The sequence below is a fragment of the Vulpes lagopus genome, chromosome 7 (genome assembly GCF_018345385.1).
Source record: "Vulpes lagopus strain Blue_001 chromosome 7, ASM1834538v1, whole genome shotgun sequence".
In the NCBI taxonomy this organism is placed as follows: domain Eukaryota; kingdom Metazoa; phylum Chordata; class Mammalia; order Carnivora; family Canidae; genus Vulpes; species Vulpes lagopus.
The window spans coordinates 9,812,957-9,828,807 of NC_054830.1; the positions used below are offsets into that span (position 1 = coordinate 9,812,957).

The window sequence follows — 15,851 nt, forward strand, 5'->3', positions numbered from 1 at the left end:
ACTGGCACCCCGGGGGCCCAGGAGGTGGAGGTGGGGGGAGCCATCCCTACCGGCACTGGGGTCGGGCGGCCCGAACTCCAGGCTGTAGCGCACCACAAAATAGTTGTTCCAGACGTAGAGCTGGTTGTCGCGAGGGTTGTAGTCCACGGAGGAGACAAACTGGTAGGGGTTGGGGAAGGCCAGGCTGACGGGCTCCTCACGGTTGGCATTGGTGTTGAAGGCGTAGTCCACGCGGTTGCCGGCCGCCTCGCTGTCGTCGTCCACATACACTGAGCGCAGCACATACAGGACTCCGCACACCATGAAGGCGTTGGACGCTGAGCGCTTGTCGTAGCCCGTCTCCCACGTGCCCTCGAAGCGCAGCGTGTAGGGGTTGAGCTGGCTCACCACCAGGCGCCCGTTGTTGCCCTCGGTGGCGTAGATGACCCACAGCCCGTTCTCATCCACAGCCAGGTCGATGTCCGTCTTGCCACCCCAGCGGTAGGGCGAAGTGTCGTGGTAGTTGGCCGTGTTGATGACTGTCTCCCCGCTCTTGATGCGTGTGCGCAGATCGTACTTGACGATGTTGCGTGTGCGCTCCTTGTTGTAGAAGACCGCACCGTCGTAGACCACGAAGCCCGTGCCATCCACGCGGTTGGGCAGGCGGTAGGTGGTGGTGTGGCGTGCGGCCACGTAGTCCTCCCACGAGGCGTACTCAGTCAGCGTGTCCGTGCGGTAGGGGATCCAGGGCATGACGTAGATACGGTCGCCTGCCTGCAGCGGGTCCTTGCACCATGCGCCAGACTGGTGTTCCGACTCGTGTGTGGAAGTGGGCTCCAGCACCTTCTGCAGGGTCCCTGGGCACACGAAGACTGGGCCGGGCGGGTGGGTGGGCGGGGAGGACATGGGGAGAGGAGGAGCAGAGGTAGGGGAGGGGGAAGAGAGAGAGGCAAGTTGGTCACGTGGCCTGGGGTAGCCAGGCTGTCCCCTCCTGCTGCTGCAGTCACGGTTGCTTGGTAGGGCTGGTGATGGGAAGGGGGTTTCCGGGCTGGGACCCCTGCCCTGCCCAGCTGCCCCTCTCCCTGGAGATGTCAACCCTGGAGGCCATTAAGAGCAGGGTTAGTGGGGGTGGGGAGGTGGTGCCCCTCTTTCCTTCCCTGGCTGCTAGAGACCCCACAGGCTGGGGATAAAGGGTTTGGCAATAGCCCTCCCAGACTTCCTCATGTGCCTTAAGTGGGGGCGGAAAGATCTCCTCACTGCTGCCACTCATGGCTTTGAGGTTCCAGGGACTCAGTGCCCTGCTCTTTGCCATCTGTCACAGCCCTCTACGGAAGACCTACAGTTGAGGGTCCCATCTTTCACCAACAACACCAGGACACAGGTTTGTGGCACATTTGTTTCCTCCCCCCTCCCCCTGCAAAAATTGCAAGGTAGAGTGATGTTTCCGTACCCACTAGGTGTCAGGAGTGCCCCCCTATTCCAGGGTGGAGGAGGCACTCAAGGTCCCTGATGCAGCCTGTGGACCTCCCATACCCAGTACCCATGCAATCAGTAGGTGAGGGAGGGTCTCTGGAAAAGTCCAGCCCCTCTCTGAGGGTGCCCAGCCCTGCCCCCAGCCGGCAAGGTCTCTCATGGGGTCTGTTCAGCAGCAGACACTGACACTGGTGCACAGGGGTGGGGGGAAACTGGGGGACATGGGAAAGGAGAGGGCTCCCCGGGAGAGTTGGGGATTGGGGGAGGAGAGCTGCGTGGAGGGAAGAGAGACAAGGTAGGGGCCTCGGCGAGGTCCTGGCTCCAAGGGAGGCACGCTGGAGACCACCTGGGAAGAAAGGGTTAGTGCTGGCGAGGAGAGAGGGGTGAGCAGAGAATTCACTCCAAGGCCCAGGCCCGACTGAGGGTCCCTCGGGGGGGCAGTCCCAGGTCCAGCTCAGAGGGGGCAAGGGAGGGAACCAGGAGCTAGGATAAAGACCCAGCCCGCCCCAGCCAGGCCCCCCACCTCCCCTGCCCCGGACCCCGATTTACCTGCAACCATCCCCGGCTCGGGAGGAGGGACCAAGGCAGCGCTGATGTCAGAAAGGTGGGGGGCCCCGCCCCACCCCCCCATTCCCTGAAAAGGAGGAAAACCTCAACTGCATCTCGTTGGCCGCCGCTGGCCTGCCCACCCTTGCCCCGTCACATCCCAGTGCCACCTGTGCCTAGCCTCCCCTTATGGACCCAGTAGGGGCCTGGACTTGGGAGTGGTGATGTCCAGATACCCCTCCATCCAGGATGGCTGGGCTTCCCTCTCACCTCCCCGCTAGCTGAACCCACAGACAGGCCAGGGTGAGGGTTTGCAGTGAATTCTCTGCTCCTGCTTGGCCAGTCACCAAAGCAGCTGGCCCCAAGGGGATCAGGGAGGGCTGGGACCTGGTGTGGGCTTGGCAGAGGTCAGCCCCAGTGGCAAGAGGGTCATGGACAGGCACCACTCCTCATTCCCGCACGTCCAGCCTCACTCTTTGACAGGCTTAGGTGGGGGATATCCAGCCCTCCCTTCACAGCATCAGGGACAGCTAGGCCCAAGGGCCCCAGTGTGCAAAGCGGCCAGGAGCGCACAGTGTTTTAGGACAGGGTGGGGAGCCTGGGGCCCAGAAGTGAGCAGGAACCAGAGGGATCCTGGCTTGCATCCTGGGGCTCCGCTATCTCCGTCCCCAGTGCCCTGAGGGGTTGGCCTGCACCCTGTGCCCAGCACACCTGGCCTCTGCCTTTATCTTCTATGCCCCGGTCTCCCCTCTCCCCAAGCCAGGACCCCTGCCAGTTCTGTGGCCCCTGAGCAGGTATGTGTGTGTGAGGGGGCGGTGGGAGGTCTCAGAGCCTGACCTGGTCAGAAGGGTATGGAGGAGGAAAACGTGGTTAGAGGTTACCCTGGGGAAGGGGGAGAAGATGAGGAAGGGTCTGCCTGGGGCCTTTGACAGTAAGGACCCCTCCCCAGCACCAAGCTCCCAACACCTCCTCTTCCCTCCCCTCATCCCCCCCCTTGAAGAGAAAAGATCCAGGGCTGCAGTATCCAAACCACCACCGGGCCTGTAAGAAGAGTGTCTGGTGCTGGGTGCGAGAGACTCAGGGAGAGAGAGAGGGAGAGAGTGGCGGGGCAGTGAGGGTCGGGGGCCTGGGCTGGCTGCCCAGGCCTCTCTGAGATGAGGGAGGGCAGGGGGAGGGGAGCAGCTTGGAGGGACCCCGCCCCACCTTCCTCGAAGGGGATGCTCCAAAGACCACCGTAATTTCAAGGCAAGAGCGATCCTGCAAGGATGGCTCATCAGGGGCCCTGCCCCTTGGCCAGCCTCAGAGCTGTCAATTTCCCAAAAATTTCAGGGGTAGGCTGGATCATCCACCCACTGTCCCACCTATCTCCAAATTGGGGGGGGGGCTCCACCTACCATGGAGTTTTCTCATTCCCCATCCCCGCCCAAGGTTAACCCTGCAAGAAAGTTAACCCTGCAAGAAATTACGGTGCTCCTAGAAGTCCCCAGACCCGGCCTATACCTCCCCCAACCCCCCTCTCCCTGGTCCTCTAACCAAAACAGCCCAGAAGAAACCCTGACTGCAGCTTCGCAAGTGTTACAGAACCAGAGAAAACGTTCCCCCACCCCGCGCTCCCCCCGCCGTGAGGCCCACCCCCCGCCCCTTCGCCCCCAGTCTGGCAGGCCGCCCTCCCAGGGCCGGGGACAGCTTTGCATCCCTCCCCAGGGCTGGGCCCCCGGCTGGTCAAGGAGGGGGGTGGAGGGTGGGGAAAACTGGTGCTCCGTGCTCCAACAGCTCTGGGCCTTGGAAACGCCAAACCAGAAGGAACTTATGCCACCAGGAGCCCGAGAGATAGAAGGAATCTGCTCCCCAAAAGGAAAACAAAGGTGTCCCCTCCACCCCACCTCCCCTGAGCCAGACTCGTGGTATAAAAGTTGGGGAAGAAGAGGAGAAAGACGGCTCACCGGTGCACTCCGCCCCAAGGCAGGAGCCAGAGAGGGGGCCCTCCCTCCCCTCCCGCCCTGGATGCTTACACACTTCTCCTGAAGGAGGCAAAACAAGTATGAGAGAAGGTCCCCCCACAAGGGCTGGGACTAGGAAGGAGGGACAGGGAGAGACAGAGAGAGATAAAGAGGCAGAGAGAGAGAGAGATAGAGAGAGACAGAAGGTCCTGCCCGTGCTCAGAGAGGAGCCTCCTCGGGTGTCTGGAGGGTGGAGTTCCCCGGGCGGCACCAGGGCTGGCCCCACCGGGAGGACACCCGGGGTGGGGGTGGGGAGAAACAGGGGCCGAAAGGGGAGGGCGGGTCACATAAGTATGGTACAGGTAAGAACAAAGTGTGAGTTAGGGGTTAGCATTGGTAACAGTGCGTTTACCTTTCTGCTCCACTTCTACTTTAAGCATCGGAAGAGAGAGAGAAAACAAATTGAAAAAAAATGTGCAAGAAAAAAAAGAGAAAAAAAAAGATTAAATTGCTTTCGTTTCTTATCTGGCAACATGCCCCCTTTTCCTTCATTTCCTCATCCTGGCTCCCCAACCCCAAACGTAGCATCAGCTCAGCCCCCGCCCCCAGGTCCCTTCCTCTGGGGAGGGTGTTGGGGAGACAGTCACAGGGAGGGGGACACACGGAGGACAGAGACCAAGAGAGACACGGGGGTGGGGTGTACAGACAGGCAGGGGACAGTGCCCGGGGGGGGGGGCGCCCTCAGTGCAGTGGGTGTTGGTGGGGGGGCTCCAGCTGGAAGGTGGGCTCTGCCTAGGGGAGCACCAGGGAGGGAGTGGTGAGGGTGGAAGAGCCACGCGGGTCCCCCCACCGCACAACCCACCTGCTGCCCTCCTGTGAGAACCAGGGGCCCGGGGGAGGGGGTTCAGTGGCTCCAGGGGCCTGGGTGCCCCCGCTGAGAGAACATGCTGAACTCCTTCCCTTTCTGTGCTGGCCTTGCTAGAGTCCAGCTGGGTTCCCCCAAGCCCTCATGTCCCAGAAAAAGCCAACACAGAGAGAGAGGGTACAGAGTAGAACACAGAATGACGGAGAGGCAGACAGGCAGAGCCCCTGGGCCTCGGAGAGCCGGGGGAGACAGAGGCAGAGAAGGAAGAGGCTGGGGGGTGGGGACGTCACAGACAGCAGGTAGGGGCACAGACACGCTCCCACACTCCCACGCTCCCCCGGGGCAAGCCCATGGCTCGGTCTGTCTGCCCAGCACCCCCCTCCCCGGGGGGGCCCAGGAGCCAGGAGCTCCCTGCCTGCTGCCCGATGGTTGGGCGCACCTAGGGGAGGAAGGGGGCTCGGTTAGAATGTGCTCAGCTGCAAGGCAAATCCAGCGTTAGTTGGGCCTGTCTGGGTGTGTGTGTGTCTGTGGGTGTGTGCGGGTGGGAGTCCCACACACCCACTGCCCCCGCCCCATGGTGAGCCCCTGCACCTGCCCCTTACTTGCCCGCACCAGCACTGGGGTCACCCCAGCCTCTGAAGCCCAGGGCAGGATGGCAGCCCAGGCTGCTCCCCCGTCAGGCTCTGTGTCCCTGGCCCCTCGGGACCCTCTGACCAGGCCCTTGCTCTCCTGCCACCTCTTTGGAGGCACAAGCAGGGAGTTCCACAGGGGAGAGTTGGCTTCCTTCCCAGCGCCTCATCCAGGGCCTGGCACCCAGGAAGTGCTCAGCAAACATGAATAGTGGGGGACGTGAGTGCCCCGCCTCCCTGTACTCTGGCTCCCATCACCCTTGGAACCAGGAGCGACCCCCCTGGGTTCTGCCTGTTGAGGGCACCCATGGCCCCAACTGTGTCCCAGACACGATCACTGTGTCCTGCCCCCCTGGGGGCTCAAGCTAGCTCTCTGGAGCTCTCGCTGGGCTGATTGGAGCTGCCCGTCCCCTGGCCATCCTGGTCTCCGTGGGTGGCACCCCATAGCCCACTCTCGGGGGGGGGGGGCGGGGGGTCAGCTTCAGGGGGTCCCTACGCCTCTTTCCTCCCTATGCCCTCTCACTTTTTTCCCCGCTTTTTCACCCGCACGGTGTCTAACTGCTCTGGACTCCACTTGGACCAGATGTTTTTCCTGCCCTCGACTTCTCCTACCTAAGGAGTCGTGATTGCGTCTATCATTAGTTTCATCTTTCATTACCAACAGTGATAACTGGGAAAAATCACTACAAGTAGTCACAACAAAAGCAATGACCACCAAGTGCCTTGCGCTTCCTAAATGACTAAGTGCCAGGAACCAAGCTAGGTACTTCCAAGGCAGTCTTTCCAGAACCCTCTATAGACGGGGAGACAGGTTCAGCGCAGTGAAGCACCACAACAGAGGCCGTGCAGCTGGCAGAAGCCAGCACTTTCTTTCGTATAGACCTATGGCGTGGGGAGCACGAGGAGCTCTTCCCACATCCTCTCTACTTCTGGCACCATCCCCTGGGAGGGACCCCCTTCCACCATCACAGATGAAGACACAGGCTAACCCCCTTGGAAGGGCACCCCTACCCCATTACTGAGCACGTCCTGAACCAGGCTCCGGTCTGGGCACTGGGGGGGTGAGGATGCAGCCTCTGCCCTGGGCGGGGAGTTTACACCCAGCACTCTGCCACAAGGAGGGGGCTCTGTAGCCAGCCCCGGGCCAGGCGCTTCACACGCATGCTCTCCTGGCCTCTCGCCTCCTTATGCAGCAACTCAGAGAAGTTTAAGTCATTGGCTCAAGTTTCAGTCAGAAAATCCAAGAGCCAGGCCGAGCCTCAAACCCAGCCTGATCTCCCTGCTGTGCAGTGCTCCCTGCCTCCCGCCTCCCTTTCCTGCTGCCCCGACCACGGGGGTGGGTGGGCAGTGTCCCCAGTGCTGTGGGGAGGCTTCGAGGATCAGATGGGCAATCCCCCTCAGATGGCGGCTGGAGGCCTCAGCTGCTGAAAGGAAAGGGTGAGGAGTAAAAGAAGGTTATGGAAGCACATAAGTGATCCTGTTTCCCCCAGCACGTAGGCCATCACCTGCAAGGAGAAATCGAAGGTTGAGGGGGAAGGCTGGGTGGGAGGGCAGAGGAGGGAGAGTCACAGGGCCTCCTGCTCCCCTGCCCCTGCCCCCCGCACTCAGACACTCTGGTGGCCCTGCCTCCTCCCCCATCTGCCCGGAGGCCCTACCTCCAGGTTGGCTACATGAAGCTGGCAGGGAAAGGAGGGGAATGGATGATGGGAAGAAGGGGAGGGGCAGTGAGGGCAGGAAAGAAGGGCCATGTTAAGAGCAGAGTGCTGAGGAGGAGAGACCCTGTCTTTGTTTGCTGCCCTTGGCCAGATGCAAGAAAGCCAGGCCCCTGGCTCCCCAGATCACCCTTCTCAGGCTTCCTGGGGGGGCTGCCCTCGTCCAACATGGCAGCACTTCCCTTGCAGACAGGAAGTGCTATCATGGCAATGGGCACATTAACCAGGAGATAGGTATCCGTGCAAGATGCCCCTAGCCCTTCACCCCAGATCCGCCGCCAGGCCTCAGAGGGCCATCTGCCTATGGGTTTGGAGTCAGGTTCCAGGGCTGGGAGTATGTGATTGGTGAGGGGGACAAGAGAAAGGAGAGGGAGTTGAGAAAAGAAGGGAAGTGAGAGGGAAGAGCAAGTGTGTAAGGGAGTGGTCAGGAAGGGAAGGGATGTGAGAAGAGAGGAGGCAGAGAGGTGGGAGGGCAGCCAGGGCCAGGGGGCCAGAGGACCCGTAAGTGCAGCAAGCAGTGTTTTGGGGTGCAGAGTCTGTGCAGAGGGCGGGGAGGGGGTTGGGAGCGGGGAGGAGAGAATGTGTGAGGGAGGGAGTAGGCCTGCTTGCCCCTGTGTGCCTGGTCCTGACTTGGCCGTGTGTGAGGTCAAGGTGTCTCCTCCTCGCTTGCTTCCAGGAAGGGGAAGGGCCCGAGTGCGCACAAGGAACAAGATGACTCACTGTAGGGGACACAGTCGTACTGCACCTCCAGGTACTTGTAGGTCCCAGGACAGGGGTCAGGGAAGGCATCAGAGCCAGCAACCACCACGCACTGGGTGCGGTTGTTACACCTGCAGAGAAGAGACAACGAGCTGAGAAAAGAGTGGCCTAGAACGGGGGGTGGGGGCATCCAGGGTCAGGAGAGGAATGAGTACCCCCAAACCGTGCTGGGGCCAGGGGCCTTGTGTGGGCATCCTATTCTGCTTCCTGCCAGCTCTTTCCTACCAGACTGGCCCCCACAGGGCATCAGGCTCAGGGCTGGGCCAGGCCTCTACCCCACAAACCACTTCCCCAGCTGCCCGTTCTCACATCCCGTCTGGGTGTCACTGATGCAATTTCGTCCTTGGCATTTTTCCTAAATGGGCAGGAAGGCCCCGCCCAGTTCACTGAAGAGTAAGATGTGAAGCCACACACAGGTGTCTCTGCAAACATGCTGCTAATGAGGGATCTGCTCACAGGCCCTCTGTCCACCTCATGCCGTGTCTTAGACACGTCTCACCCTCTGGGTAGCACTGCTGCTGCGAGGATCTGCTGTTAGGACCAGGGCAGTCTCTTCATCTGATGCCGAAGCCATTCTCGGCCCCCCCTGGGGACTGAGTCCCCACCAGCTTCTAGGGGCCTGGCTGACATATAAAGGGAAGCCTACCTACAAACAAAAGGATGTTTCTCCTCTGCTGTCTGTGTCTACAACCCAGGTCTCTGGGCAGGTCTCGGCAGGGCAGGGCAAGACTAGTGAGGAGCTGCCCCCCCCCACCCACCTCAACCCCTTTCTTTAAATACTTGAGCCCTGGCCTCAGAAGGCTAAGTAGAGAGTTGCCTGGAACCCAGAAACTGCATCCCTAGCTACGTTCCCCACGGACCCAGAAGCAGGTGCTATTCACATAACAGTATGTGGATTTCACTTGACTATCCGGAAGAGCCAACTGCTGGACGCCGCACGTCCCAGCCTCCTCTGCAGCCAGCAGTACACGTGAGCGAGATCCGGCCGGGGAAGTGAGACTGGGCCCTAGGGGGCCTTTAAAAGGGCTGCGTACGGGGAGGCAGAGACACAGGGAAGCAAGGCCTGAGGGTCATCTTCTCCCCTCCAATCTGGTTTAGGTCACTCTACCTATTCTGGGGTGTCCCCATCGGGGCAGCAGAGCTGTATCCCAACTAATACGAAGAGCCTCGCCCTCCAGGCTTTAAGGTAGCAGAGCAGTGGCCTCTCACTCTGGGCCCCCGTAACCACACTGGTCAGCGTTCCCCCTCTTGGAACCGAGAACCCATGAACACCGAAACCAGGCCAGTTGCGGTGCTGGGCGCTGAATGCATGGGGTGGGCAAGGAGAAAGTGGAGGCAGGAGGTAGGAGGAAATGGATGCCTGACGAGGACGGGGCACAGCCAAAGCAAAGGCTGGGAAGCTGGACCAGGGCCGCTTGCTCTTGCAGGGGTGTCAGATAGGGGAGGGGGAGGAGGGGCGGACTGGGGAGGGGTGCATATTTGAGGGAGAAAAGGTGGGGGCAGGGCATGAGGTGGCTCCAGCCTGACCCACTGGTCTGAGCCATCTGACCTCACCTGACCCTTCCCAAAACTCTCTGGAGGCTCTCTGTGACCCTGCCCAGTGACTTATTCTAGAATCCTCTGCCGACATTCAAGGACTGGCTCCGGTCCTGTTTCCTTTTGAAGTTCCATGCTCTGGGTCCCAGAGTGACCTTTGCCCTCTCAGCAGAAACTCAGTGAGTGCCTGCTTGTGTATCTGGCTGGGGACACAGCAGTGACAGACACAATGCCCAGTCCCCATGGGGCTGACAGCCAAGCGAGGGAAGACAAATGACAAATAAGCAAAATATACTACCATCTATGGACGGCAGTCAGGGCTAGAAGATAAAGCAGGAAAGGGGCTAAGAAGTCAGGGGAGGGGGGCTGTGATTTTACAAAGCGTGGTCAGACAGGCCTCGCTATGAGGTTAGGTAAGAAAATCCACCGCGGGGTGGGGGGGGGACGCCTGGGTGGCTCAGCAGTTGAGCATCTGCCTTTGGCTCAGGGTGTGATCTGGGGATCGAGTCCCACATTGGCTCCCTGCATGGAGCCTGCTTCTCCCTCTGCCTCTCTCTTTCTCTCTCTCTGTGTCTCTCATGAATAAGTAAGTAAAATCTTTAAAAGAAAAAGAAAAGAAGAAAATCCATGGGGAAGAAAAAGGAGGAGCCAGGCGGGTGTCGGGAACAACCTTCTAGGCAGGGGGAACAGCCAGCGCGAAGACCCAGTGGAGGCCCGTGGCAGACGATGCCTTGATGTGAGTAAGGAGCAGGCAGGGTGGCCGAGTGTGGGAGGGGGAGTGGGAGGTGGTGAGGGATGGTGAGGGCCCTGAGAAAGTTCCGGGGCCTTGTGGGCCTCAGGGGTCTCACAGGCTTTGCCCTGAGTGAGGTGGGCGCCCCCTGGCTGCTGTGCCGGGAACAGCCTGTGGCCGGCAACCCCAAGGGGGAGCTGGCTGCGGAAGCAGTGGTTGAGTCTCCATGTAATTGGAAGGAAGAGCTGACTGGCTCTGAAGGGACAGGCAGTGGGTGCGAGGAAGGCTTTTGCAGCTTCACACCCACAGTGCCTCTGCCTAGCATCTCCCCGCACTCACACACAGCCTTGCACACTCGGGCGCTCCCTTTCTCTCACACTCAACACTCAGGTGCACTTCCGCCATCTGTGTTCTGACAGCAGCTCCTCAGGGAAGCCTGCGTGACCTCTGGGCTCTCCCTCAACTCCCATGACACTTGCCCTGTCCTGCTATTGCTTTTATACTGCAAGACCTCAACTGCCACCCCCAGGAATCCTGGAATGGGCTTCTGGAGGTGCCTAGTGGGTACGGGCTGTTGGGGAAGAGGGGCTGGGTCTTCCTGGCTGGCTATGTGGGACCTGGTCCCTAGCAGGTGCTCAGGAAACATGCAGGACGCACAGAAGGAAGACTGAGGGTGAACAAGGTGCCCTGGCCAGGGGGCACGTGGAGGACACTTATCCAGGGACCCCGGGAGCTGCCTCCAGCCCTCCTCCCAGGAGCCGGGGAGGGTGGGAAGGACTCACCTCTGCGACATGATCTTGAAGGCGTCGGGCAGGTAGCACTGCACGTTCTCCATCTGGAAAGGGTCGGCATCACAGATCTTGTCATCTGTGCGCCCGTAGTTGGCATTCTCCACCATGATGACGTCACTGCCTGGACACCGCAGCTCTATGGGGTAGCCTTCGCATGCCAGCTCCCGGCGCATCAACCCGAATGGGAGCCCAGCCCGGCTCAGGCCTATGGGAAGGGAAGATCCTGCTGAGGAGGTGCCCCCTCCAGCCTGGCTGTATCCAGGATGTGGGTTGTATGGACCTCAGTTCTTTCATCTGTGAAATGGGCTTTTCAACGTGCCTGCCTGTGCAGTCAAGTCCTTGCCCTTGGCTCCTGGGAGGTGCTTCAAAGCACCGGGAGTATCCTGCCTGATGGGCGTCTTTGTTTACCTGGGGGCCCTGGGCCAGGCCAGGGGGTCTACACTAACTGTGATGGGTTGAATTGCATCCTCCCCACCACAAATGCTGAAGTTCCAATCCCTAGGATCTTGGAGTGGGACCAAATTTGAAGCAGAGGTGATCAAGTTAAAATCAGGCCATTAAGGTAGGCCCTGATCCAATATGACCAGTGTCCTTATGAAAAGGGGAAATTTGGACGCAGAGTTACACACAAACGGAAGTCAGTGTGGAAACACAAGGAGAAGATGGCCAGCTGCAAGCCCAGGAGAAGGCCTGGAATAACCTCTTCCCTCCCAGCCCTCAGAAGGAGCTAAGCCTGCTGCCACCTTGATCTTTAACTCCCAGCCTCTGGAACTAACTGTAAGGCAGTACGATTCTGTGGTTGAAGCCACCCAGTCTGTGATACTTTGTCCCAGAGGCCCTAGCAAATGAGCATACTAACAATGTGATCAAGTGCTTCTGGGTATCTGCGGACTTCTGGAAGGGCTGGAGACAGGGGTCAGTCACGTGGGTGGTTACCCGTGTCTACATGACCAAACCCCAGTAAAGACTCTGGACCTCAAGGCTCAGGGGAGCATCCCAAGTTGGCAGTACACCATGCACATTGTCACACAACACTGCTGGGAGAGGTGACGCTGCCCACAGCTCCACTGCGATGGGACAACGGGGAGGCCTGTGCATGGAACCTCCCTGGAAGCTTCCCCACACACCTCTTCTGGCTGATTTGACCTATAACTGTTCACTGTAATAAGCTGTAACCAAGAGTAGAACAGTGCCTCAGAATTCTACGAATGCTTCTAGTGAATCATGAAATCTGAGAATGGTCTAGAAACTCACAACTGGTGTCAGAAGTGAGGGTAGTCTTGGGTATGCCACCCCACCTAAGGAGGGGAGAGGGCATGGTAGGAAATGCTCTTGTGTTCTGAAAGAAACCACACCTGGCCTGGCCACTCCACGGCTGAGAGGCCAGGCATGTCAGGGGGGCCTGTGGATCAGCAGCGCCAGCGTCACGTGGTGGCTGGTTGGGAAGGCAGATTCCGGCTCCCTACCCCCAGGCCTGCTGCATCAGAACCTCAAGGGTGAAAGCAGGAACCTCGAACCTGTGTGTCCACCAGCTATTCTGATGCATACTCAGTTTGGACAGCCAATGTGTTAGCCTCCTTGGGCCTCAGTTTCCAATCTGTAAGATCAGCACTGACAGCCCAGGGCTAGGCTTTGAGGATTCCACACACTATAGAATGTTCCCAAAGGAAGCACTCAGCACGGTGCCATGCGTGGTGAGGATCAGGGCGACAATGAAAGAACATTCCCCATGGGGTTGCGCCGGCACAGGCCAGTCCCCATCCTGGGCCATGTGAGGACTGAGAGCTCCAACTCAGGAGCCAGACACTCGTCCAGTAACTGACCACCTCTGTGGCCCTAGTTCCTCCTCCAAGGAGCTGCCACTCCCACCTCCCAGCACTGTGAGGGCTGCAGCAGGTGCAGGCCGTCCACAGGGATGATGGGTGCTAAGTACTACTATCCCTAAGATTACTGAAAGGCATCTGGGGGGCTCATCTGGTTATGTGTCTGCCTTCGGCTCAGGTATGATCTCAGGGTCCTGGGATCAAGCCCCGCATCAGGCTCCATGCTCAGCGGGGAGTCTGTCTGAGACTCTCTCCCTCAGCCCCTCCCACTCATGCTCTCACTCTCCCTCTCAAATAAATAAACAAAATCTTAAAAAAAAAAAAAAGATCATTGAGGCAGCCGGTCTCTGAAGGACAGAGGGGGCTCCACGTGGTCCACACCCGCCAGGTCAGCCACCTACCCGGACACTGCCCCAGCTAGGCCTTGCAGGGTGCTGGCGCAAAGTGGGGATGCACAAAGTGACTGCACAGGCTCCAGTGTGCGCACTGCAGCTCGTGGGTGGAGAGAAGTACCAGGCCCCTTTCAGAGATCTGTTCTCTCCAATATCGGGTAGGGGGCCCCAAGGGGATCGCAGCTAGGCCCCTGGGGTTTTCTGGGGTGAGTTGAGTCTCACTTGGGGGAAAAGTATTACATGTGTTCCTCTAGCACCATCTGCTTCCACAGCTAATTTTAGCCCTTCCCGGGCCTGGGAGGGAGGCCGGGGGTGGAGGGCTGGCTCAGATGGGTCTGGGGGTGGAAGCGGCCCCTCCTGGCCCAGCTGGGGCGGTGGGGCAGGACCTGGATGGGCAGAGAACATGGGCACTGGGGAAGCAGAGGGTGCCAGCTGGCCAGAGTAGTGCCAAGGCCCTGGGGTCAGGCTGAACAATGCCCCCTACACCTTTGTGGCTTTCGGAGTACTGGGCTACGTGAAGGACACTGGGGAGCAGAGTCCACTTGAACTGCTCTCCAGACAGCGCCAGCTCGGGGCATGTCCCAGGGCGAGGGGCAAGGCCAGCAGGCCCCTTCTTCTTGCCTCTCCTCTCGCCCTGCCCTTGCCCCCGCCTGGGCCCGCCATGGGGACCATAATTGAGTAATTGGTGAAGGTGGGCGGGCAGGCTCAGGGCACTAATTGTTGCATGTGCAGGATCCTGGGGCCAGCATAGGGCCGAGCCCGGTAATTAGTTGTTTTTAAATAAACGTCAGCGGGCATGCTTTAATTAAGCCTTCTTCCCAGCGAGAGCCTCAGAGATGTAATCACAGAGAAAGACACACACATAAGACAGAGGAGGATCGGCTCACCGGGAAGGCCCATCCTGGTCCCGGGAGGCCACAGCCCGCATCCCAGGCTCCAGAACCCCTGGAGGGCTGAGCCCTGCCACCCCGGGTGTTGGGGGTGAGGGGCTGGTCCGGAGACCCCTGGAGGGTGCTGGGGGGTGCGATTACCAAGTCCTCTTCTGGTTTGGTTCCGCTGCCGTCTGGGGCGAGGTAGGGACCGTGGTTCCTCACCGAGCAGATGGGAGGTATCTCAGCATCTTATCCGCCCTCCCAGTGGCCTTTTGGAGCCCCGGCTCCTCCCCGGCCCCGGCAGCACCTACCTTGGGTGGCCGAGGTGACCAGGACGGCGGTGATGCAGAGACTCCAGAGCACTGCAGCCAGGCGGGCCATGGCGGCAGCCGGGGGCGTGTTCGGGGCGCTCAGTGTCCTGTGTTGGGGGCCTTGCCCCGCATCAGCAGGTGGGCGCCACGGCCCGCCCCACCAGCCTGGGGAGAACAGGGAGAGTGAGGCAGGGGCAGCCCCCAGCAGGCCCAGGATGGGGGGGCGTTTGGGCCGGTGGCTGAGCGCTTCCACCCCACGGTCCCCATGGTCCCGAGAGGGGCTGGTCAGCAGACCTCCCTGGAGCCAGCTGCATGTGACAGGCTGCACCCCTGGGGCAGTGGCTGACGCCCCTCCAGGCCCTCCAGCCAAAGCTGCTAACTCCCACCCCCAGCCGGTGGACAGCCCCAGCCATCCGGGCACTGTGGGCCACAGGGAACCTCCTGGAAGCACCTCCCATGGTCCCACAGCCCCTCTCAGGTAGCAGGGGCAGCTCTCGGGGATGTCAGGGCTGTGAAAGGCCCGCCTGCACCCAGCAGGCATCGACCCCCTATCATGGGAGATAAAGGCCTTCTGGAAGCCTCTTCTCCATCCCCAAATCCTACCCCTGCCCACTGGTCTCCGGGACCTGGCACAGGGGTCGGGGTACCGAGGCATCCTGGCCTTGACTGGCAGCCTTGAGTGGCAGCCTCCCGGTAGGGCAGGTCCAGGCCCCGCCCCAGCCCTTGCTTCCTGTCTCCCCCGCTCTGGTAGCTAATTAGGATCCAGCTGGCTGGCGCCACAGATCGGGGACAAGGGACAACTGAGTCCCCTCCTTCCCCTCCGGGGGACCCTCGAGGTAAGCTGGAGACAGGCAGGCGGGGGAAGAGAGGGGGTGCAGTCCCAAGGGGTGGAGGGGGGGCAGCTGGTGTTGTGTGCCCTCCCCTGCAATGCTCCCAACCACCTGCCCGTCCTGTCCCCGTCCCCGTCCCCGTCCTGGTCCCCGTCCCTGGGTGCAGCTCCTTGGCTCAGTTCTGACCCACTTCCTGCCCTCCCGGCCGCTCCTCCCTTCCCCCCCCATCCCGGCTCCCCTGGATGCTCTCCGAGTTGCAAACCCAGATCTCTCCTGTCGGAGGCCCTTTGCGTTATCTGCACTGCGGTTCTCAGCGGTGGCCCGGGCCCAGCGGCACCAGCCTGGCCAGGAACTTCTACGAACACACATTCTCCGGGGAGGGCCAGCACCCGGGTTTCGACAGGCCCTCCAGTGTGTGAACACACCCACTCACTCTGTCTTCTCCCGCCTCACCCCAGTCTGTCCCAGAGTTTCAATGCCGTTGACCAGCGGATACCTTCCCCATCTCTTATTTTCTGTTTGGAATCTCTCAACAGGGGCCCGATTACTGCTCTTCCCCCCACCGAGTGAAAGCCAGTCCACCAGCCCAGTTGGCTCCCTGACATTCCCTGACCACATCAAGCCCGGCCCCAGGGCCTTTGCACTTGCCAGTTCTTCTGCAGT

At 60.4% G+C, this 15,851-nt stretch overlaps 1 protein-coding gene across 6 annotated transcripts in view; it reads right to left on the reverse strand.

Moving 5' to 3' along the window:
• ADGRL1 (adhesion G protein-coupled receptor L1) overlaps window positions 1–15,851 on the reverse strand; it is a 52,329-nt gene that overhangs the window by 11,381 nt on the left and 25,097 nt on the right. For 3 of the 6 annotated variants that reach the window (XM_041760859.1, XM_041760858.1, XM_041760860.1), the window contains exons 2-6: window positions 14,359–14,523; window positions 10,952–11,165; window positions 7,865–7,974; window positions 4,351–4,368; window positions 51–851 (exon numbers count right to left, since the gene is read on the reverse strand). In XM_041760859.1, the coding sequence (XP_041616793.1) occupies window positions 51–851; window positions 4,351–4,368; window positions 7,865–7,974; window positions 10,952–11,165; window positions 14,359–14,428 (1,213 nt within the window). In that variant the 5' untranslated portion in view covers window positions 14,429–14,523. Of the gene's footprint in view, window positions 1–50; window positions 852–2,001; window positions 2,087–4,350; window positions 4,369–7,864; window positions 7,975–10,951; window positions 11,166–14,358; window positions 14,524–15,851 lie in introns of those variants that run through there. The other 3 variants (XM_041760861.1, XM_041760862.1, XM_041760863.1) reach the window with 3 other exon arrangements.